We start from the raw sequence: 22,748 nt of genomic DNA on the forward strand, positions 1-22,748 counted from the left end.
AGTTCGACCGATCTTGAGTTATAAATAGTGTAACTAACACGACTTTATTTTATATATATAGATAAACAAAATATACAAAATGAAATATGACATAATGCAGTATTTTTTATGTTGAAAAAACTACGAAAATGCAATTCGGTAAAAACATAGTTAATACATCAAAATGTCATGTGATAAATTTCATTTCAAAATAAACCTAAATCCATTCACGATAAGGTTGATTTTTGTTTAGCAGGCGCGTCGACGTTTGGAAACAGAAGGCACAGCTGCGGTGGCGACAGACACGCACACGCATGCGCACAAGGAGAAGCGCACCACACCCGCCAGCCCGAGACATGCTCACGCGCACCCCCACAGCCCTGCCACACATCATGTCAACGGATATGTCAGTATACTCATATAACAATAAGAAAATAGTCTTTTAAACCAATCTAAGGAATCATTTAAGCCTATTTAAACTGTTTTTGATACATTTGGTACAATTTATAAAGGACTATATTTACCCGTTTCCTGGTTCTAAGATACCTGCCCACCAATTTTCAGTCACATTGATTCAGCCGTTCTTGAGTTATAAATAGTTTAACTAACACGACTTTCTTTTATATATATACTAGCTTTTACCCGCGACTCCGTCCGCGCGGAATAAAAAAAATAGAAAACGGGGTAAAAACTATCCTATGTCCGTTTCCTGGTTCTGAGCTACCTGCCCACCAATTTTCAGTCAAATCGATTCAGCCGTTCTTCAGTTATAAATGGTGTAACTAACACGACTTTCTTTTATATATATAGATTAGTTGTGTGGCCCGCGATTTCATCCGTGTAGAATTAAGAAAAAACTTAATTAACTTAAGTATTCGTCGAGACTATATTCTACTACAATCTGAACCACATTTCACCAAGATCCGTTGAGCCGTTGCGGAGATACCTTCTAACAAAAATCGCATTTATAATACTAATAAGATTTCATTTTAATTGTGAGTTTGTTTTCTCAGTCTGCTACGGATAAGGCGACCCCGGAAAAGGAAGCGGAAGCCAGAACTACACCTGCGCCTTCTCCAGACCGACATGTTAATAAGGTATTTAAATCTTTAATAGAGGTAAACTCTAGCCACAAAAATTACAAAAGCAAAAATTAGTTATCATGGTTTATAAATTCATATTTGTCTATTTAGCAGGAAAGCGGTGCAACAAGCGCAGCTGGTGGTGGGGGCGGCAGTGTGGGCAGCGGAGGTAGTGCAGCAACGCGGCCCGAACGTCAGAGTGTACCACCCTGCAGACCCAGACCGCCACCACTCGGTACGTAATGCACGCATCTTACGTACGTACTGTACGCACTTGTACAACGTACTGTACGCACAATACGTACGCACTTGTACAACGTACTGTACGCGCAATACGTACGCACTTGTGCAACGTACTGTACGCGCAATACGTACGCACTTGTGCAACGTACTGTACGCACAATACGTACGCATTTGTACAACGTACTGTACGCACAATACGTACGCACTTACGCACGTAATAACATACTGTATGTACAGTCACCTTCATTCATAGTGTTACACTTACAGAAAATTTACTTTGCACTACGTAACGAAAGGCCCTACTACATTCAAATGCATTATAACCATCACTAATAGTATATTTAACATTACATGTGTTCAATACACTTGTTTACAATATTTACTTAACGTTTGTTATATCTAGACATATGTACAGTCAGCTGCATAAATTTTGGAAACTTGTATAGGTCTTCGGTTTTAATAATACTGTTCATAAAACCAAAATCCCTATAAATATAAAGAAAAAAAAAAATAATACTAATACACGAATTCTTCAATATGTAATAATCGAAAACATACAGGCGGATGCTTGTAAAATATTAATGCATCTGACTGTACAGGATGTTCAAAATATTTTTGTTGTACGTTCGTTGACAATGTACTGTATGCATTATGAACAATTTAAAAAAAAACTGTATTAAAATTGTTTGATTTACCAGCTGGTGGACCGACGTTGGCCAGACTCCGGGTGGTCACAGCTCCGCCCACTTGTGTACAAGATCTGGCCCACGCACCCTCACCTTCACTGCAAGGAGAGTCAGTCAGTCCTCGGATCATAGCTGATGTCGACAGCATGCATTCCGATACTCACTTCAAAAGAGGTTCGTAATAAAAACGTAGTCTAAGTTTTCACATCATTGTCTTTGGCAAGAGAGATTGATATGCAATAATGCGAGTGCGTCAGTAGAATTTTTTGGTTATATAGGATGTCCGGGAAACATGTGTACTCCTTTGTACCCATCTTTCCGTCTAATAATAAATTACATTTTGACTGTAAATGTATATGAAATAATATCTTAGTTACAATTAATATTTACAACGAATAGCTTAAAACCACAGAGGTTTAATCGTCATATTTTCTACCAACGGATCTGTTGTTCTCCATTATAAAAATCATTCCCGGACATCTTGTATGTTATGTACTTTTTCTATGTTATTGACTTAATTTTTCTTATAACATAATTAATAATTAGTGTTATAATATTAAAAAATCATTTTATTTGTTCCTTAGGTGGTCGGAGAACTGCTAGAGCGCGCGCTGATCAGAGTTACACGCAGTTCGCAGTTATGGATGATGACAATGTCTCCGCATTGCAACAGGTTACAATATCAATTTATTATTTTAGAATTTTTTATTATAAAAAGTACCAAACCAGCAAATATCCACCTGATTTCGCTGAAACAGCGAATTGTTGGTTAAACATACTCCAACAAGTTGCAGATAAGTTGTCTATTCTAATGGAAGAATCTATGTAAGGGACATGTCCCTTTCTTTTACGCACACTATGGCGCCTATCGCCCCCTTATTCCTGATGCCCAAAGCAGTCAACCTACCTGACTCTACCCTAATGCTGCTACTGTTTACATAGTAAGTTGTTTGCAGATGACAAAGGGAGGTGCACTGACGCTGGTGTCGTTGTGGAAGTCGCAGTTCGACGATTCTGAGGAGACAACCGACAACGAGTGGAAGCAGGAGCAGCTCCAGGTATATAAACACGTATGTACGACCTCACAACACTCCGACACAAGTACATATTAATGTATTTTTTTATTGTAAAATTGTAAGAAAAATATATAATGTGTTGAATAAAGTACATGTTAAGTATAAGTTTAATTAATTTTATTTTTTTTTCATTAAATTAATTTATACAAATTATGTTAGATAGCTAAGTAACATTTAGTTCAAATGACAAGACACAAGCACAAAATCTTTATTATTTATTTTTTCTATTTTTATTTAAGGAGAGCTGATATTAACACGATCTTATAGTCAAAATGAGTACCATACAATAATGGCTTCCAAAATAACGACATTGTTTAATATTCCAGTCGCCAGAACATCGAGGAGGCGGTGGTCGTGCGACCAGCGCTGTGTCCAGTTGTTCCAACGCTGCGCGTACGCAGCTGCCGGCCACGCACACGCAGCACACGCAGCCCTCACAACCGTCACAACCAACCCCACCCACACAGCAGCCGGCCCCGCCCTCACCCAACAAACCGCCCACCAACCAGGTAAAACTTGTAACATAATCTACCGGAAAACCTAAAATCTATCTGAAAATTATTTCAGTAAGGGATAGTACAAAAATTGATTTACCGCAATCTTTTTTTTTATTGGATAATATTAGATGGATCAAAAATTGTCTTAACTTGACATTATTTTGCTTCACTTGACACCATCTTCATATGTAGCATGTTTATAACAAATTTACTGTGATATTCATAGACATAAAATCAAATCTATTTTTTTTTTCCTTTAACGTCCCACTAACGACAGATTAAACACTAAACTGAACATTACACAGAACATATAAATAATTGTAACAGATTATGCAAGAATTAGTCCCAACGCTATATCCCCAATGAGCTAAAAATTCAGGTAAAATATCTGAAATTATTATAAAAATTCATTATAATTAAGGTGAGTTTCCACTGTTGAAATATCCAAAAACGTATTGTCATCCCTTTCATTCTCTTATAAAATACAAGAGATAACAATTTCGATGCAGAACTGGAAACTTATGGTTAATATTATTTAGTCAACTTTCGAATATTTGATTATTTTTGTAAGAGTTTATTCTAATGTTTCATGAAATCATTTTCTTTTATAATTAAAAAGTTTTCATTTGTATTTTCCATTTATAGAATCAGGTAGAAGTAGTGGAGAAAGTTGAAAAGGTTGAGAAGATAGAGAAGCCGAAGAATGATGCGAATGTACGTTGCTGTTTGCACAGCGCCGGTATTGACGCCTTCCCACACTTGCGGCCAACACTGCCGCGTAGTTGGACCTTGCCTGCTATAGGTAATATTGTTTAAATCGTCTAAATAACTTAATCTTACTAATATTATAAATGCTTAGATGGATGGATGGATATTCTTGATGAAATTTGACACAGATGTAGAACACAGATAATTAAGTTTTCTTTAATACCGCGCGGATAGAGTTGCGGGCGACAGCTAGTCTAATATATAAAATTCTCGTGTCGCGGTGTTTGTGGTTAAACTCCTCCGAAACGGCTTGACCGATTCTCATGAAATTTTGTGAGCATATTGAGTAGGTCTGAGAATCGGCCAACATTTTTTTTTTTAACTGCGACGGAGTCGCGGGCGACAGCTAGTATAGTTATAAAAATTTTATATTATTTTTAGCCTTTTATCTGATCTGACTACAGATAAAAATTCATTACCATTTGTATCCATATTTTCAACTTGCTAAGCACAAAATGAAATTATGACATCTATGTAATAAAGAGATCAGAAGCAAGTTAACGTTGATTCCATTTGCTAAAAAATATCTTATTTTTGTTTAGTTTCTTCTAAATAAATATGCAATCTAGGTTCCCGCGTGAGATCGCTTCGTCCACCTCTACTCCAGCAAGCATCATTTGACGGCGGTGCTGCTGGTGCTCTGCGGTACCGGCTGGATGTGATGCGCGGAGTGGCGGCTCGCAGCGACGGGCCCTCACCTGAACCATCCCCGCCTAGGGCTGCAAGTTTACCTGTAAGTAGACATTTATCTGGCTCGAAGGATCAACAACACGTGACAAAAGTATTCATTGAAATCGATGTCTTTAAAAACCTTTAAGGTTCTACCAATATCAGTTGGAATAAGTTGCCTGAGTCAATTTTTCCGTCGCAAGTAAGACGTAGGGGCCTTCAAGAGTAGAGTGAATAGGCATTTACAAAGCTAGCGCTTACCATGTTTAGACCACATCATCACTTCATCGTGTGGGATCGTGGTCAAATGCTAGCTTTTTCAATATAAAAAAAGTTAACATACGAAAGTTGCTCGTTTGGTCTTCATTCCGATTCCAGGTCCGCCCTCGAAACGGTAGTAAAAGGCGATTCCCTCCATCCCCTTGCAGTGAAAGCGAGAGAGAATGTACGAAAGAGCAGAGAGCAAGGGAAGGATGTCAGATTATACTGGGTGAAAGCGCATGCCGGGGTGGAGGGAAACGAAAGGGCGGACGCACTTGCAAAGCAAGCTGCGGTCGGAATGAAGACCAAACCGAACTACGACAAGTGTCCCGTTTCATACGTCAGGCGGCAACTCCGATTGGAATCGCTTGAGGTATGGAACGGGCGCTACAGGGACGGGGAAACTGCCTCAACAACCAAGGTCTTCTTTCCGGACGTCGTACGCGCGTTCCCTGTGCTCAGAAAAATAGACCCGGATCAGGTACTCACCCAAGTTTTTACGGGACACGGGGGGTTCTCCTCGTACTTGTGCAGGTTCCGCTGCAAGGAGAGCCCCTCGTGCATTTGCGATCCGGGTACCGAAGAGTCCGTGCTGCATCTTCTCACCGAGTGCCCGGTATCTGGTGCGATGAGGGCCGGCGCTGAAATAGAGATGGAAAGCAAAATAAATTTAGAAACAATAAGAGAATTAATTGCTAATAAAAAAACAAGAGATAGATTTTTAGAATACTGTAAAGCGTCGGCCCTCTTAGCCATAAATAGAAATAAGAATTAATTTATTATGTATCACATTCGTAGTAGTAAGTATTTATTGTTTTAACGGCCTTTTTGCACTAGATTTAGTATTTATTGTTTTTAAAATGTAAATAGATATTTGAATGTATTATTATTTTTATGGAAATTTTAAAATGTATATAGATCTTTAAAATGTATTATTTATTGGTTTTATTGTATTTTATAGTTATTTAAGTTTTAACGAATGTGATATTAATTTAAGATTTATGTAATTGGTTTTTAAATTATTAATAAAGTTAATAAAGATTAATTCGCACCCCAAGTCCCTGACCTAAACTATGTTAGGGGAACGAGAGAGCGGCATAGCGCCGCCCAAAAAAAAAAAAAAAAAAAACATACGAAAGTTACTCTTTATATAGGAAAGTTGAAGTAATTAAAAGCAAAAATGTATGATTAATTAAATTTGTGTGTGTATCAGGACGTGTCTCGATCTGGCAGCGGATCAGCGGCATCGGAGCGCGGATCTGCTGCACGTGCGCGTCCTACCGAGCGCACCGTATCCAGCCGACTTGAGATACGCGTGCGCGCTACACCAGAACCGCACGGCTCACCAGCACACACTGGCACACAAGGTACTTTAATATTGAATGACGCAGAGCAGTACACGGTGCGGTACTTCTATGGTTTGAAAGCAGACTTACTGTCAAAACATGAAGTTTAGTGTAATGATGTTGTGTTCTACTTTAGGACGTAATTTCATTAGTCGATAAAAGCGCGGTAAAGAAAAATAAAGTGATCGTCAAACGCATGCGGCTGCTAACAAACTAATGTAAATGCCCCCTTATTGTGTTTTCTTCGTAAAAAAGACATGAGACTCGAAGGACCATGTTTAATCTATATATATATATATATAAAAAAGAAATTCGTGTTAGTTACACTATTTATAACTCAAGATCGGTCGAACTGATTTAGCTGAAAATTGATGGGGACGTAGCTTAGAACTAGGAGACGGACATAGGATATTTTTTATCATGAGTGCATTTTTTTTATTCCGCGCGGACGTAGTCGCGGGTAAAAGCTAGTATTTTTATAAATTGCAATTATTTTTATTCGTGTTGTTTGTATTTTTCCACAGTACGGATCCACTCTGTGGTGACAGGCGGTGAGCCGGTGAGACTGAACCATGAAGAGGCGTCCGTCTACTACGATGCTACTGAACATCAGCGGGATAAGAGGTCTCGTGACGCAACTCATTTTATTTTTGTGGATTGCTGGCGTTTCTTTGCCTTTCTACCTTAAGATGTATAATGTTAAATATTATTTATAGATCTTCAACACGTAGCGTAGAGAAGAGCCAAAGCCCAGCGGCCATGGAGAGGACACGATTAGATGCGATACAAGACAGGTAAAATTAAATTAAATTAAATTGTGTATATGTGTGTATTATTCTATTAAACCTGATATATGTTTTGATAAATACAGAAATAAATAAGAGGGACTAATGTTGTTTTTTTTTAATATATGTATATTGTTTAATGAATTTACAGAAGCAGTTCAGTGACACGACGTGAAGCAAACGCAGCTGGTGACAGTTCGCACAGCCTTAGAGATGTAAGTACAGTTATAAACAATGTCAACATTAGCACTAAAACAAATAATAATACATTCTATAAAAAAAATATTAAGACATTTGATAAAAATATTAATGTCGATTAAAGTAATCAAAATTATTATTTGAGTGGACTGTAGAGTTTTTTTAATCGGTGCTCTGTACAATATATTTTTTTATATGATTGTACATTGGAAGCTGTATAAGCGAGAAGCTACTATAAACGAGTCATTGTCCGGTCCCGACATACGAATCTTACTAATATTATAAATGGGAATGTTTTGATGGATGGAAGGATGGATGGATGTTTGTTTGTTTGAAGGTATCTCCGTAATGACTCAATGTATTTTGATGTAATTTGACACAGATGTAGAACATAGTCTGGAAGAACACATAGGCTATCTATTTAGTTTTTTTTTAATTCCGCGCGGACGGAGTCACGGGCAACAGCTAGTACTCATAAGCGAGAAAGATATCGCGGTTCTTTGGACTCATCCGATATTCGACTGTATTGTATAGTATATTTAATGTTGTAGCGTTCTACGTCTCGTATCCCCGTGGCGACTGGTGGGAGTGGTGGTGTTGGTGTGGGGGGTGCTGCAGGGGGTGCGGGGGGTGCGTGCGGTGGGTGCGGCGAGGCGCGCGGTGGGCGGCTGGCTAAATGCGCCTCCTGGAGCGGTGACGGACCGCTTTCGCCCGCACCGGACCCCAACGACCTCACACCTGGTAACATTACACACATTACAGTCAAAGAATTAAATTCCATACCCACTTGAATCTAATATCGAAATAGACATTTTCTATTATAATACATCTATTTTGCTTTTCTAAATTAACCTAATTCTACAAACTTTTAAGGTTACTCGATAGTATTGAAAACGATATAATAATAGTAACAAAATTATTTTTCAGCTCTACGCAGACGTCGGCAGAACGCGAACGACAAGTACGCGGTTGACCCCGCCCGGGAACTGAACCTGAGATTTGCGCGTCCTCGTCACAGACAACCGCCACAACCGCACACCAGGTAACATCTACATATATAAATACATCTAGTCTTACTTCTTATTTATGCTTATAGCAAAAGTATCTATTTTATCCGATGTTCTTATGATGAAGGAAAATGGTGATGTCAACCAACCCGCACTGGGTCAGCGTAGTTGACTATGGTCTAGTCACTCCTAACTTAGGGTAGGGTCTGAGCCCCTCGGTGAGGACGTATATTGACCTGATGATGATCACTGTTAGTCTTCATTCACACGATCATTTTGTTATTGCGCATTAAAAAATTTAAAAAAAAATGATTTTCTATATCTATATGGCAGCACTTCTAAAATGCGATGCATTTTATCGCAGTAATGCATTTTGAGCGCTGGGTGAATGGAATAACAGTGATTTTAAAGTGTTCTTCGCTCGCAACGTCGAATTTGACGTACTCTTTATGCATTGATGGAGGAACGGAACTTGAAATAAGAACAAAATATGTAATATCACTGCTTGGAAATAACAGGTTTTGATTATTTTCGATTTAAACGCACCTCTCAATGTTACGTGACAGTTAAATCTATATTACAAATTCGAATCTACACCACCGGTACAAAACGCTACCATAATCTTTAAAATGGCAAAAATCAAATAGGCACAAAATACTACGTCTAATAGCCAGTCCATTTATAGACATCACTGGCCAATAGGGAGTCGTTTATTTTTTAATTTAGAATAAAAGACGTCGTAATTGGCCTCAAAAAAACGTTACAATTTCATCCTATTGCATACATATTGCATGCATCCTATTGCATCATAATTACATCCTATTGCATGCATATTTGTATGTACAGTAGGAGCGGTGCTCGAGGTGTGCCGGCGTTGCTGCTGGCGTCTCCGCCGGCATCAGGCTCTGCAGCTTCGGGTGCTTCGGGCTCCTCCTCCTCGGGCTCCCCGCCGCCAGCGCCGCCGCCCGCCACCGCACCTCCACACAACGCGGCTCGAGCTCGCCGTTTCAGACCACTCTCTATCGCTCCATAGGTACTCATACTCTGAACTTCGCGCTAATCGTTGCTTTTAACTCAATGTTAGGTGTGTTGGCGCGTAGCGGTGGGATACCTTGACCCGCTATAATATTTGAAAAGAACTATACTTGTTGAACTTTGAACACTCCGTAAGCGCAAATGAAAGATATGTTTTTATACAAGTATTTCCTCAGTGAAAACTCACGATTATATATTTTACAAACAACACTACTAGAATTAAACTTATTTACACTTGATTCCGTTATTCCCTTCCATTTTTACTGACAAATCGTATCAAAATATGACCTTTGACATTTTCATAATTGCTAATTTAGTATTCTACTAATTATTTATCAATCACATCATAAATCATTTGTAATTTAGGACATCTTTATAATATCAAAATCGAAACCCATTAACATTGTATAGTGCTATACAAACTTTACATTGTCTCGAAATATCACACGCTATGCATCTAGTATAAAATATATTTTAAGGGGAAAACTCCAACTTAGTATTTCATTATTTTCTATCCACTTTTTCTTCCAGGAGACGGCCACCGGCTGTGACGTCACAGTTGAGAATCCATTCTGAGATAGCAGAGTCATTACAAGTACGCAAAGTGTATTGGAATACTTTAAATAATGTTATATTTATGAAAATCAAACGATTACGTCGCAATGAGTATGAGAGAAAAACTTAATGTTTTATTCAATTTCACGTTTATAGTGTGACAAACTTAATTGGCCCGGTGAGAGATCTACTTTGGCTTAGAAAAGAAAGATACAGATCGTAGACAAGAATGAACGTAGGGGCGGTAGTGAACTGGTCTAATTACGGCTCAGTTATGTCCACCGGGTCACATAAGTTAGTCGAACTATACTCAAATGTATCTACAGTCTAAGAAATCATATCCCAAACACTTGATGCCACACGCCAAATGTCAATTGTCTTGAAAAAAATGATAAAAAATATGCATTTCGCTTATTTAAATATTATTGTGATTTAAAAAAAAAAAAAAAAATATTATAAAAAAAATGACACTATAGTACAAATTGTTATCGAGTGACAGAAAAAAAAACGCTTAAAAAATGTGTTCCACTTCACATATCTGAGTGTAAAGTACCGTAAAGGTGGCACCACACTGAAGTTGAATGTTAAATTTTTAAGCATTTTCTTAAAAATTTGCTACAAAAAAACTTAATAATCTCTTCAGTGTGGTCACACCCTAAGGATTTAGTTGATTGGTTTTCTTAGACTGTGAATACAGGAATTAAATTAAAAAAAATACCTGTAATATTTATCGATTTTTTTAATCATTGCTTATATTAAGCCAAAAGTATATAATTATTTTTATATGCCCACAAATACACAGTACCTTCGAAGCCACTTCATTGTATGATATTTCCGAAAAAGAAATATATTTTTGGCTTAGTATTGAATTGTGATTGAGGAGTGCTAGCCTATTTACCTTATTAATGATAAGGATTTTAATAGCGTCATTCGATTTTGCTATCTTCCTCGACATAGAAAGCAAACGGGAATGTTCCAACGGTTTTTTAAATAAATTTAACACTTCCAATGCCACTGATTTCATTTTCGTATAAAAAAAACTTGAGAGGTGTGTTGGGACACCCGGATGGAACGAAGTTCCTTTCGATTAATTAGTGAAGGAATTGTAATAATTTTTTTTTAAGTCGCGACACCACACTGTTCAATGCGAAATAGAAATGAAAATATCTGGCTTGAGAGAGAGAGAGAAACAGACAAAGAAACATGCGACGCCGCACAGCTTACAATAGCTTACTCTGTATAAAAGTGTCGTGACAACTTTTCGTAAGAAATTTTTCCGTCTAGCCCCCTTTAACGCGCGATAAGGAACTTCGTTCCAAAAATTAATGGCATTGAATGTGTTTAAAAAAATTTAATGCAATAAAATTTCTATTATGCTTTCTATATCGTAGAATGAAGTTTGTTTCGTACCTTAAGGTGCTTGTTGTGAATAAAAATTCTTAGATCTCTCGTTAGATAGAACTTGCCTTTTTAAATCTAATACGTTGATAGATGTCGCTGTTTGTTGAAGTTTGTACGAGTTTGTTTTAGACAAATTTGTTACAGCTTTATAGACAGGATGACGCTGGATGACTTTATCAATATTTATATATTAAAAAAAAACTTGAGTGAGAGAGATATATTGTGTGTATATCTCATTGAAAATTCAGCCTTGATTGACAAATTGAAATCATTAAAATTGTGAATATCATTTTTTAAAAAAAATATACGAATTTTTTTTTCCATGTAAAAGGCGTTGCCTAAAGGCATTCTCTACAAATCCATCGTATTGAATTATTTATTTCGTTTTTTTTTATATGTATAGTCTATTGTTTTGTGATGGTGCACAAGTTTTTCTTTCAAAAACTAAAAAAAAATGTATGTATGTCCTCTTTTATGTTATGTTATCTATATTATTTTTCTTGGAAGTACGTAAGATTGGTGGATGGAAAATTCTAAATCGTTTTAAAAAGCTTATATCATGTTAAAGTTTGTTCTCAGTTGACAAATTGTCTTTGTCAAATGTAGATTATATAAAATATACGAATGTAAAGATGAAACAAATTTAGCTTCCTAATGAAACACGTAAAGAATTGTTTATGGTTTACTTAACGGGCGTCTGTTTATTGTTTTTTTTAATTATTTTGAATTTAGATTATATTGTAAATATTTTCCAATAAAATTGCAATCCATGCATGAAACATATAAAAGCATGAGACATTGTCACCACCAAAATTAAATATTTTATAAAATGACTGCATTCAATTTATATTATTCAGTTAAATTTAACGTCTTGTGCATAAAACCTCTTTGCGTGCGTACTTCTATAATTTGTTTAGTCTTTGTATTTACGTATTTTTTTATATGGTAACACTTAAGTGGTGTCAAATTAAATAGGTTATTTATTTGTTATAGTTAAAAGTCTCGCTAGCATTTACTGCCCAAATTAGCTTTGTTATTTATTTGCGTGTGAACATAAAGATTGTATATATTTATTTAATTTGTTCTTACATTAACTGACAACATTAGTGCTATTTTATTTAGTATCAAATTATACAGTTACCCTTATGAAGCTAATTTCCTCAGACTAGATTTTCTACATTCTTAAGACCTATAAATATTATTCCTTAAAAAAAACCACTAAATGCTATATTTGCAATGCCACCAATAATAAATTACAAAATTGTAAATAAATCACAAAAAATAGTTGGAAAAGATCTTGTGCTTTTAAGAAATACCTTATTTTCTGTTTAATTAATTTTACAATGTATCTAGATCGTAGTTATAACTTTAAATCCTGAAATAATAACATAATAATATTAAATACCAGCCGCGTTTTAAAGTGTTACCACTTTTAATTGTGCGATAGACAAAAAAGGTACATTTCAATAAAATTATACTAGTTTAAATTTTATACAGAAAGTAGGTAATAAAGTAATTTACATAAATACTTTTTGTTACTAGTAACACAGATAATAGTTGCTGTGGGTTGCCATCATTCTCAATGACCTGAACGAGATAATATTTTTTTTTAGAATGTTGCAATAATGGATACCAACTTTTTGACGTCATTGTCTTCTTTTTCATTAAATCTAGATCTTTATAATGTATATCAAATTAAGGCAGAGACTTATCATTTTACTTTGTGATACTCAATTATGTACGAATGTAGTTTTTAATATTGAAATTATCTGTAATCATGTAAAAAAAAGTAGAGAATGTGCTTCTTACATACTGCTTTTAAAATAATTTGAAAACGTTTAATCGTTTTTCTGAAGTTTTTGCTCTCTTTTTTTTTAAATATAATTATAATGTTTTAATTATACTTATTTTTTTTATTACATAAGTTGTCTAATATCGAGGCTGCTCCATACATATTATCTATATATTGAATGAATTAATAAATATTTGTTATGTAGACGCCATTAAGAAACTCTAGTCTTTCGCTGCTTAGTGAATAGTAATGTTGTATGTAATAATTAAATACTGATTAATTAAAAAATATCTAGAATTAAGTATTATGATATTACAAGAGTTGGTGCGGTATATGTACGTGTAACGGAACGTTTCAACCTTGATAGAGCAAATAGTGTTGCAATATGCAAAATCAAAGTTGAATCGTTCGGTTGATGTGAGGTGATTTTAATTGCATAGGAAATCGCCGTGTATGGTTTTCGAAGAGAAATCAGTTAACAGCCGAAGGTGTTTGTATTGTTTTCTTTCTTAATATTATCTTTATATAGCTTTCGACAGCTGTGCACGGGAGTTCCGGAACACATTCTAGTCTACGAACGGCTTCCGTCTCATAGATATATCGAAGGGATAAAGGAAAAAATGAGACAGTTATTTTTGTCAGAGGAAATAAAATTATGTATAAATTGTTATTAATTGTAAGCCCTTTTTAAATTGTCTTTGGTGAGTATGCCGCGCTTGAGAGGCGTGACGTGTTTCAGCGGGCTGTATGTTGCGGCGATGCGCTGTTTTTTTTTTTAAGAATGCACGCTCGATTATGTTTTATTTTGCCATATTTTTTTATATTTACCGAAATATGCACAATGAAATTTAAATAAAAGGTATTTGTCCTTATCGGCGTTTTATTTTTTCAATTCATCCCACCGTGATTAGAATTAAGAATGATATAATGTAGTTTTACAACATTAATTGGAAGTCGAGTTTAAATATATAGTCCGACAAAGTTATGTGACCCGGTAGGCATAAATCAAATTAATTATGATAGCTCACTAACTAGTACAATATTTAATACATTACTATATCTTTCATCGAATGAGAATACAAATATTCAGTCATTGACCTCTATGCATGGACAGGCCGTGGTATTTTTCGTCATTGCGCGGTGGTGGGGTGTTGAGCATTAATACTACTAATAAAACTAACATAACTACGAACTAATAATAGAGATAGAATAAACTGTTAATAACACCAACAGTAACACAACGTTTAAGCGTTACATATTAGTATTTTCAAATTTCTTACGGCACAGAATGCATCCCACCCCCTTTAAATTGTGTTCTACGCACTGCGTGGCGACTCGCGCCAAATTTGGAGCTGCTAAGATATCTGAAAACATTTTTTGCCACTTATGGCTAAGCTGTACTCCTACACTACACTACTTTTGTCATTGTCCAGATGTTTATCAATCTTATTAAGGTTAAGCGAGTTTTTGATCATTCCAATCTTAAGACCTATAAACTTTTAGTTCATTTATTAGGACTGATCGATATATCTTAGACGAAGGCGACGACTTCAGTTAAATATGGTGGATTATTTCTTAAATCGAGTAATAATAACATAGTAATATTAGATCACGACGATAGACTCAAATCTTTACCTTTAAAAAAACAACTTTACGTTTGTCACCCGTCCACTCCACTGTCATTGTGTCATTCTGTCACTGTCAATCACTTTGTTGATCTGAGAACTTGCTAAATGAAAATATTGGTATAAATATTTGCGAAAAATGTACACAGAAGTCGACGTATTTGTCAGTAATTTTACTCTTATCGATCCTGAAATATATCAATTATGGATTGAGGGTTGTTCATGTAAGTTTCTTTTTTTTCATCAGGTTATATGCTAGAATATTTTTAAAGACCACTGTTAGAGGAATTACTTATAATTATATATTCCTTTAAATTCCTTGTAAGTTATACTTCTAAGGACGACTGCAACGATTCTATAAAATTTTGTCGTTTTGTTTTGAACTTACATTGTAATTATTTTGAACCATTAACTAAAGGTTTTGTGAAGAATAATGTGAAGCTTACTATTACTTCCTGAATTTAATAAACTATTTAATAAATTTAGAAAAAAACACCGAAATTACAATTTTGTATCTAAACCAGAGCTTTACTTTCTAAAAAAACTAATTTTTAGCTAGTGAAGCAGTGTCAACACTACATAAGCGGTCAGCTGAGAAACAAACAGGAGCTACAGTGGAACTTATAGCCAGTGATGTTTTAGATCACTACAGGTATTATTCATCTTAAATTTAGAACATACCAAAATCATCATCACTTCCCTCTTACACATATCCTTAACACAATCCATCCATTCTTTCTTCGGTTTTCTAACTACCTAGACATCCATGTTTAATCTCATTATTTTCTTATTTATGTGATCATCATCTCTCTGTATATGTCCATACCATATTAACCTTTTTGCTTTTCAATTTCTCCATCAATGGCTCTATTTTTAAACTTCCTCTAATATATTATAAATTCTTAACCTTTCTTGTCACACACCACATTCATCTTAACATGCGCATCTCAGCCGTATTCAATCTCCTTTCATCAGAAACATTGGTAGGCAAAGTTCTAGTTATCATTATAAATAATAATTTTGTTGTAGGACTTTTGCCTTACTTGAACGGCTGCTGACAGTCCCATCAAAACTGTCAGAGCAGATGATCTTCCAGATTGATGAGCCCACTAAGCAGATGCTAATAGAGAAGTAAACATTATTTATTTATTTTGATATAGAAATATATTGATAATCTGTAGTATTTATTTGTTTATTTAATAACCAAGATCTCATTTAAATGACACATTTTTTTATTCTAATCTTTTAGATACTATGACTTGGATGATGCAGTTATCAGAGAACTTCTTGGTAGAAAATTATCATCAAGACATAGAAAGGACTTAGATGAGGTTTGTGTATTTTAGTATCATCTCAAACCATAATGTAATAACTGCCTGGTGCATTGTTTTACATGTTCAATTTTTTCCTCTGGTCTAGTCCCGCTCACGTGGGTTTGACGTACATGAGGTATAAACGTTAATGTTTTGGCTTAATTCTATAACCCTACTTGGAATACATACATAATTGGAATAATACATATTAAAATGAAATACAATATAAACTAAATAATTATACTTATTAATTCAAATATCATTCAAATCAAAAACCGATAATAAACATGAATATTTAAACATTTTAAATAGAACAAAATATTAAGTTCTTGTAGCTAGGGCTTGCTCATTGTATAGTTCAGTTTGTAGTTTGTTCGAGTATCGTTAAATGTATTAAAGCATAGATAACTTTATTCTTTATAAAGGTAGCGGAGAGATCAGGCGCACCGTTACGTTGCTGTCGACGACAGTTCGACAATGTTCGACGCGTCTTCAAAACAGTTGAAGAGATGCCCGGCAACGTAGTAGCGAATATACGAAACACCTTTCTCATATCGGAACCTTTAGCCAGGTATGTAGTTTGCAAAGACCACGAATCATTAATTCTAAACTCTGATCTATATTTTAATTCGATTATAATTATTTTCATAGGAAATATGGTGCGGTAGTGTTCATAGCATGCATGCGCTTCGAGACTGGCAAGCGCAAGCTGCAGTACCTCACATTTAACGACTTCTTCCACTGCGCTCAGGTAACCATTAAACTTACAAATTTAAAAAAAACAAATAAATATAGCTAGCTAAGATCACGAATTATTGCAAAATGTTATTAACTGTCAGTCAGGTAAAATTGTGTACCATACCAGATCTATTTGCATCATACCAGGTCTAATAGTGTACGGTACCAGGTCTAATAGTGTACGGTACCAGGTCTAATGGTGTACGGTACCAGGTCTAATAGTGTACGGTACCAGGTCTTGTAGTGTACCGTACCAGGTCGTATAGTGTACCGTACCAGGTCTTATAGTATACCGTACCGGTTCTAATTGTGTACCGTACCAGGCTATAATGGGCAGCTGGACGTACAGCTGCACAGGCCCAGAATACTACGACACGGAGATGGACCGCGAGTTTCTGCTGGAGCTGCGCGAGCTGCGGCTGCTGCTGGACAAGGAGAAGGAGCACAAGCATCTCGTCTGTATGCGTCTCAGACCAAAGCTACTGGATAAGTCGTACCAGGAACTGGAACTGAACTTTAGGTAAGAAGTACTAATCAAAGTACAGTTGGACATACAACTGAAGAGAACTAAAGAAAAAAAAAGTCTAAAGTAGTGTTGAATACACTCCCATTTAATTATGATAGAGTTAGTGCATTCTGGTTTAAATGACACGGCTACTTTTTTTTTTTAATTTTGATATATGTTCCGGACGAGATTTAGTCATTTTTAATACTTTCTTGACAGTTTGTGTCTAATGTATTTTCTTGCAGACTGTACACACGAGCTCTGGTGGGCTTGGCGTGTAACTTACACCGCGGCCGTGAACTTCGCTCTCTGTTTATTGACCTCCTAGAGCGGTAAGTTAATTTATTTTATGCAAACAGTCAAAGCGAAAGTCCACAGGACTGTGATTTTCTCGCTTATAGAGGTTGTTCGTTAAACCTGGACATTTGACTCTCGCTTATAGAGGTCTCTCGCTTATCTAGGTTCGACTGTCCTATCTTATTGTGTAGATTGCTTCGGTATATATTTTTTTACTGACGAATTACAAAATATAAAGAAACTATAATAAATTCTTGTAGATGCATTGAGCCATTGCGGCTGGGCTGTTGGCCTAAGACGGATCTCGCGCAGTTCCTGTGCGCTTACGAGCAGTGTGCGTTACAGATGGATGTTCTAAGGTACGGAATGAACTATTACTCTATACATTTACTGCTGTATTTATTTTTATATTACAAGGTGGTAAATAAGCAAGCGGCCACATGAATTCGCCGAAATGGCGAAGCGACCTCTGCCCATGGACATTCGCAATTGCAGATGCGTTGCCTACCCTCAATCGAAGAAGGAAGAGACGCACAAAAAGAGAATATTTAACCTTCCTATGCATCTCCTCCATCAAATCCACCTTCCCTTCCCATCCTTTCCTTATAAGAAACGAAGTGGGAGGGGAAAAAATCTTTATTTTAGGAAGAATAAGTATAAAAATAACACTTAAATTCATTTCTTATTACAGGGAGGCAGATTTAAAGAGTGTATGGGAGAGATACATGCGAGTGGTGAGTCAGTGTTTACTCACAATGTACCATATCTAAGTTAATTTGAAGAAACATGTATTAAACAAGTTGTTGACTCTTTTTGTCCAAAGAGAATGTGAGAGAGATGTCAATATGTTTTTACGCAAGTGTTTCGATAGTGGAAACCCACAGATACACTAAACTAGAATCTTCATATTGAAGTTTTTTTTAGAGTAGATTTTGATAACTAGAAGTCTCTAAGAATTTTTTTTGTGTGGTTTGCAAAAAAAAAAGTGTGTTATCTTTAACTGTGGGTATACATACATCTCTCGTCTCGCCTTGTGTCATACAAGTGTCACTGCAGTCAGAAACCCACAGTAAAGATAAGTGTTGTACCTATATACAGACATACCTGGATAAGCGAGGGTCCAAGGAATTTTTTTCTCGCTTATAAAGGTTTCTCTCTAACCCGAGTTTCTCGCCTATAGAGATAAAACGGTCATTGTCACTTATACAGCTTTAACAAATAATACAGAAAATATGAAGACAGAAACAATCTATGTAGTAGTATTATTTATTTTAGAATGATGATAATTCAAATTAAGCATATTTAAAAAAAAAAAATTTAATCCTTTTCCATAATTTTTTGTTTTGCACACTTTGGAAAAAAAAACAGAGATAAAATATTTATAATAATAAAACAAAGATTAAACAATCTATGTTCGAAATTATAATCTATAATAATTTATTAATTTGACGTTTAAAATTGTCTGTAAATGTAATATTGACAAGACTAATGATAAAAATAAGCGCCAAATGTGCACAAACACATTCTAATTGCCGAAATTTACTGAAACAAACAGTGCATTCCCGCTTATCCAGGTTCGACTGTATAGGGTGAAAAATAAACTAAATTTTATTTCAATTGTTACTACATATTTATAACATTACTAATGTATTGTAAAATATTGGAAGAATTTATTAAGATTTAAAAAATAAATGTGTTATCTGAAAAAAATTTCTACTTTTATACCATTCTTTTAGTGTTTAAGAATTTTTAAATAATATATTCAAGTTAATTAAATAAAAGAGCCCGAATTATGAAAACAAATATTTAATTCATTACTTACAACAAAAACAACATTAATATTCTAATATTTACAATGTTTTTCAACAACTCATAAAATTGGTTGAGAATCGAGTTAAATTAAAAAAATTACTATTTTAGACATATAGGTTAATTGCCTAAGAGAAACTTACTATCAAGTACAACTATTTGGTACATATCGAAATGTCCTATAGGTACAAGTCTAGATGTCCTATAGGTACAAGTCTAGATGTCCTGTTGGTATATGTTTATAAGTCCTGTTGGTACAAGTTCCTGTAATGTAACTGTGTCTGCAGCATGTCATCTTCATTAACAGTCACACTCAGCGGTGGTATGAGTGCACCCGCCACTGACCTGATACAACACAATGCATAATAATATAAACATATTGGGCCTTACCATAAAAAAAACTTACAACAGTTTTTCAGATACTGTGATAAGTTTAAAAATACCATTTTATAATGTGAATTCAGCTATGAAGGATGACAGATGTATGGAGGAGTAGTGTAATACTGTGCCGGCCCTCCGTGAGGATAAGAACACATTGATGTTGAGAAACTAAAAAGATTTACATATTAAAAATAATGACTGTTACCTGCCCTCAGCATTAAGGAAGTTGAAAGTAGAGCAGGCATGCTCCGTGGTCAATAGTTCCACATTAATTTTATTGGCGCGAGCGGCGCGGAAAGCCGTGTCTATGGCCTTACGTTCATTTGTCTCCAAACCAATTATCTATGGGTAAAATATTGACTGATGAATAATAATTGTTTTAAGTTTTCCAAAACAAAAATACAATTGTGACAAATTAGTGAATTTTAGCATTTTTTGTGAACTAACCAGTAAATCTATTTTTGGCTCAAGTATTTTGAAGAGTCGCAGAGACTCCTCTGTAATTTCATACGAACCCCGCACCTGCCATGACAGTACTGTCCTGAAAAAATAACTCATGTAGAGATATAATAATAGAAAGCAACATAAAGCTATTGATTGAGGTGCCTACTCTTCAAAGAGCTGTAGAAAACAGTACCATCTACAAAAATATCCTAAACTTAAGTAACATTGGATTTTCATTTAGTTTACATATTTGTATAGACAAAGCCAAAGTTCATGTCAACTTAACTGTCTATTATTCGTGATTCATATTTACCTGGGGAATAAAGCCATAGGGCCCAGCACTGTGACTCCATTGTTTAATCTAAAGCCATACTGCAATAAATATTAAAACAAATGTTTTCTAAAATATTACAATTAATGAAACATATTTTTAGTTTTTACACTGAGTTTAATATAAAAATTGGAAAAAGAAGACTTCCGTAAAGACAATAAGTCTTCGTTGGCGAAATCATCGAAATAAAAACGATGGGGTCCACTATTAATTAAAAGAAGAAGAAGAAGTCTTGGATTATGTTCTGACGAACCTCACCCAAATCTATTAACAGGGATCTGATAATCATGCAAGATCATGCAATCCTATATCAATAACCGACGTATAAAACCCACCGTTGCATAGGAATCAACCATAAGGCCTAGTTCTAACTCTTGGTTGATAACTCGTACTGTTGTCTTTTCATCGCCTTCGTAAGCAGCCTTGTGCCGCACCAAACTGTAATTCGTAGTAATAAGTTAATGTTAATGTTATACTAATGTATATCATAAACATTGCGCGGAATATACACTTAATACGAAAATCAGCTGACTATTTTAATATATTAACATAACCTTAAAATTGGAGTCCTTTTGAAATTGGTGGCAATTCTTTTAGCTGAATTCAATAACATTTTTGTTAGTTTAGGATATAGTGGTCGAACTATTCTTCTTTATTTTTAAGACATGAACAGCAAAAATTTTAAATAAATAAGAAATGTCAGTGTCAACTTTTTTTATTTGACATGTCAAAGTCAATGTCATTTTAATTGAATCGAGGTTTTAAAAAGAAACGTAATGATTTTTGTCTATGATTTTAGAGTTTTAAACACGAGATTCATTTTCTCTTTTTTCTTTTTTACACATAGGCTATATGTTCTTCATTATAGACATTAATTTTTTAAAACACGTAATATTGTTCAGAAGCAGAATAGCAAGGAAACTTTTAAAACGTAAAGCTATTTTCTAACATTTGGTAACTTGTAAGTAAATACTGGTCACACAGAACTAGCAGTTCAAATGACGTCACCGATTAAATGAAATGCGGAAATGCTGGTAGGGAAGGGGAAATGCGGATAACCGGCATGCGTCAACTTATTGCAGATGCGCGTCAATTTTGAATTATGCAGATGTCAATTTGTGATAACACAGTGATAACATTTAAAACACAACAAAGTTTCTAATAGTGTTTTGTATTTTTAAAAATTAACATTTATTATTGTTCCTGAAGCTGTAGTGTACTGACAATAATTGGAATAAAATTAACTACTCGTCTCTTCAAGTTATCTTAAAGTTTAATAACACAATGACAAGTGTTGAAAGTTCTACGATTGTTTTGCACGAAGAAAGAAAACGATTCGTTAGTAATCGAAGCGAATATAATGTTGATTTGTGGCGAGAATTTAAGAAACGTTGGATGGTGTTTGGCGTACTGGGGGCTGTCGCCCTGGCGGTGATATCTCCACGACTGGGCGCTCCCGGAGGCAACTACCCTGCATGTTCACTTATAGATCATTTTAGAATGCATAGCACTTCATTCAAACATGTAATTATTTTTTATAGCTTTAAGATCAAACATATATGCTAGAATATTGAAAATAGAAAATAATAAAAAAAGATATTTGCTATTTATAAAAGTTTAATAATTGGTGAAAAGAATAAAGTTACTGGAATTAATAGTTCTGGAATTTAGTAACAGTAATTTGCTTTAAGGTCAATGATGTTTTCCTAAATAGTGTAATTTAGACTTATTATCTATTAACATAACAGGAAAGTATGTCTGTATTAAAACAGAGAATGGAAGGATAGGTGGCAAAATCAACAAATAGTAAATAATATTTTTTGAAGCAATCATATTATATAAGTTGGGATGTAGGATTGTTTGCTTTGAATTAGAATTTAGCACAATTATTGCTATGCTATACAATTAGATTACATATCAAAGGC

At 34.9% G+C, this 22,748-nt stretch overlaps 3 protein-coding genes across 6 annotated transcripts in view; 2 read left to right on the top strand and 1 right to left on the bottom strand.

The window, feature by feature from the left end:
• LOC106708269 (tau-tubulin kinase 1) overlaps nt 1–10,590 on the top strand; it is a 44,464-nt gene extending 33,874 nt beyond the window's left edge. Inside the window, exons 14-30 of one of the 4 annotated variants that reach the window (XM_045682462.1) lie at nt 233–385; nt 993–1,076; nt 1,176–1,296; nt 2,003–2,164; nt 2,575–2,663; nt 2,947–3,060; nt 3,393–3,575; nt 4,209–4,365; nt 4,901–5,064; nt 6,475–6,628; nt 7,132–7,231; nt 7,324–7,401; nt 7,544–7,607; nt 8,142–8,331; nt 8,518–8,632; nt 9,444–9,630; nt 10,164–10,590. In XM_045682462.1, the coding sequence (XP_045538418.1) occupies nt 233–385; nt 993–1,076; nt 1,176–1,296; nt 2,003–2,164; nt 2,575–2,663; nt 2,947–3,060; nt 3,393–3,575; nt 4,209–4,365; nt 4,901–5,064; nt 6,475–6,628; nt 7,132–7,231; nt 7,324–7,401; nt 7,544–7,607; nt 8,142–8,331; nt 8,518–8,632; nt 9,444–9,630 (2,115 nt within the window). In that variant the 3' untranslated portion in view covers nt 10,164–10,590. Of the gene's footprint in view, nt 1–232; nt 386–992; nt 1,077–1,172; nt 1,297–2,002; nt 2,165–2,574; nt 2,664–2,946; nt 3,061–3,392; nt 3,576–4,208; nt 4,366–4,900; nt 5,065–6,474; nt 6,629–7,131; nt 7,232–7,323; nt 7,402–7,543; nt 7,608–8,141; nt 8,332–8,517; nt 8,633–9,443; nt 9,631–10,163 lie in introns of all 4 variants that reach the window. The other 3 variants (XM_045682460.1, XM_045682463.1, XM_045682461.1) reach the window with 3 other exon arrangements.
• A 4,492-nt stretch (nt 10,591–15,082) lies between these two features.
• LOC106708301 (acidic fibroblast growth factor intracellular-binding protein) lies at nt 15,083–19,150 on the top strand. The gene is made up of 10 exons (XM_014499785.2): nt 15,083–15,229; nt 15,561–15,657; nt 16,035–16,136; nt 16,255–16,336; nt 16,744–16,889; nt 16,970–17,069; nt 17,380–17,576; nt 17,807–17,893; nt 18,119–18,217; nt 18,550–19,150. The coding sequence occupies exons 1-10, from the start codon at nt 15,145–15,147 to the stop codon at nt 18,626–18,628; spliced, it is 1,074 nt and encodes a 357-aa protein (XP_014355271.2). The 5' UTR covers nt 15,083–15,144; the 3' UTR covers nt 18,629–19,150.
• Nucleotides 19,151–19,728: 578 nt separating this feature from the next.
• LOC106708315 (NADH dehydrogenase [ubiquinone] 1 alpha subcomplex assembly factor 3) lies at nt 19,729–21,534 on the bottom strand. Its single transcript, XM_045682558.1, has 6 exons — nt 21,378–21,534; nt 21,159–21,261; nt 20,806–20,864; nt 20,496–20,589; nt 20,254–20,390; nt 19,729–20,012 (listed from the first exon to the last, which is right to left on the bottom strand). The coding sequence occupies exons 1-6, from the start codon at nt 21,434–21,436 to the stop codon at nt 19,907–19,909; spliced, it is 558 nt and encodes a 185-aa protein (XP_045538514.1). The 5' UTR covers nt 21,437–21,534; the 3' UTR covers nt 19,729–19,906.
• Nucleotides 21,535–22,748: the final 1,214 nt, after the last annotated feature.

Source organism: Papilio machaon, chromosome 19, assembly GCF_912999745.1.
Source record: "Papilio machaon chromosome 19, ilPapMach1.1, whole genome shotgun sequence".
NCBI classification, from domain to species: domain Eukaryota; kingdom Metazoa; phylum Arthropoda; class Insecta; order Lepidoptera; family Papilionidae; genus Papilio; species Papilio machaon.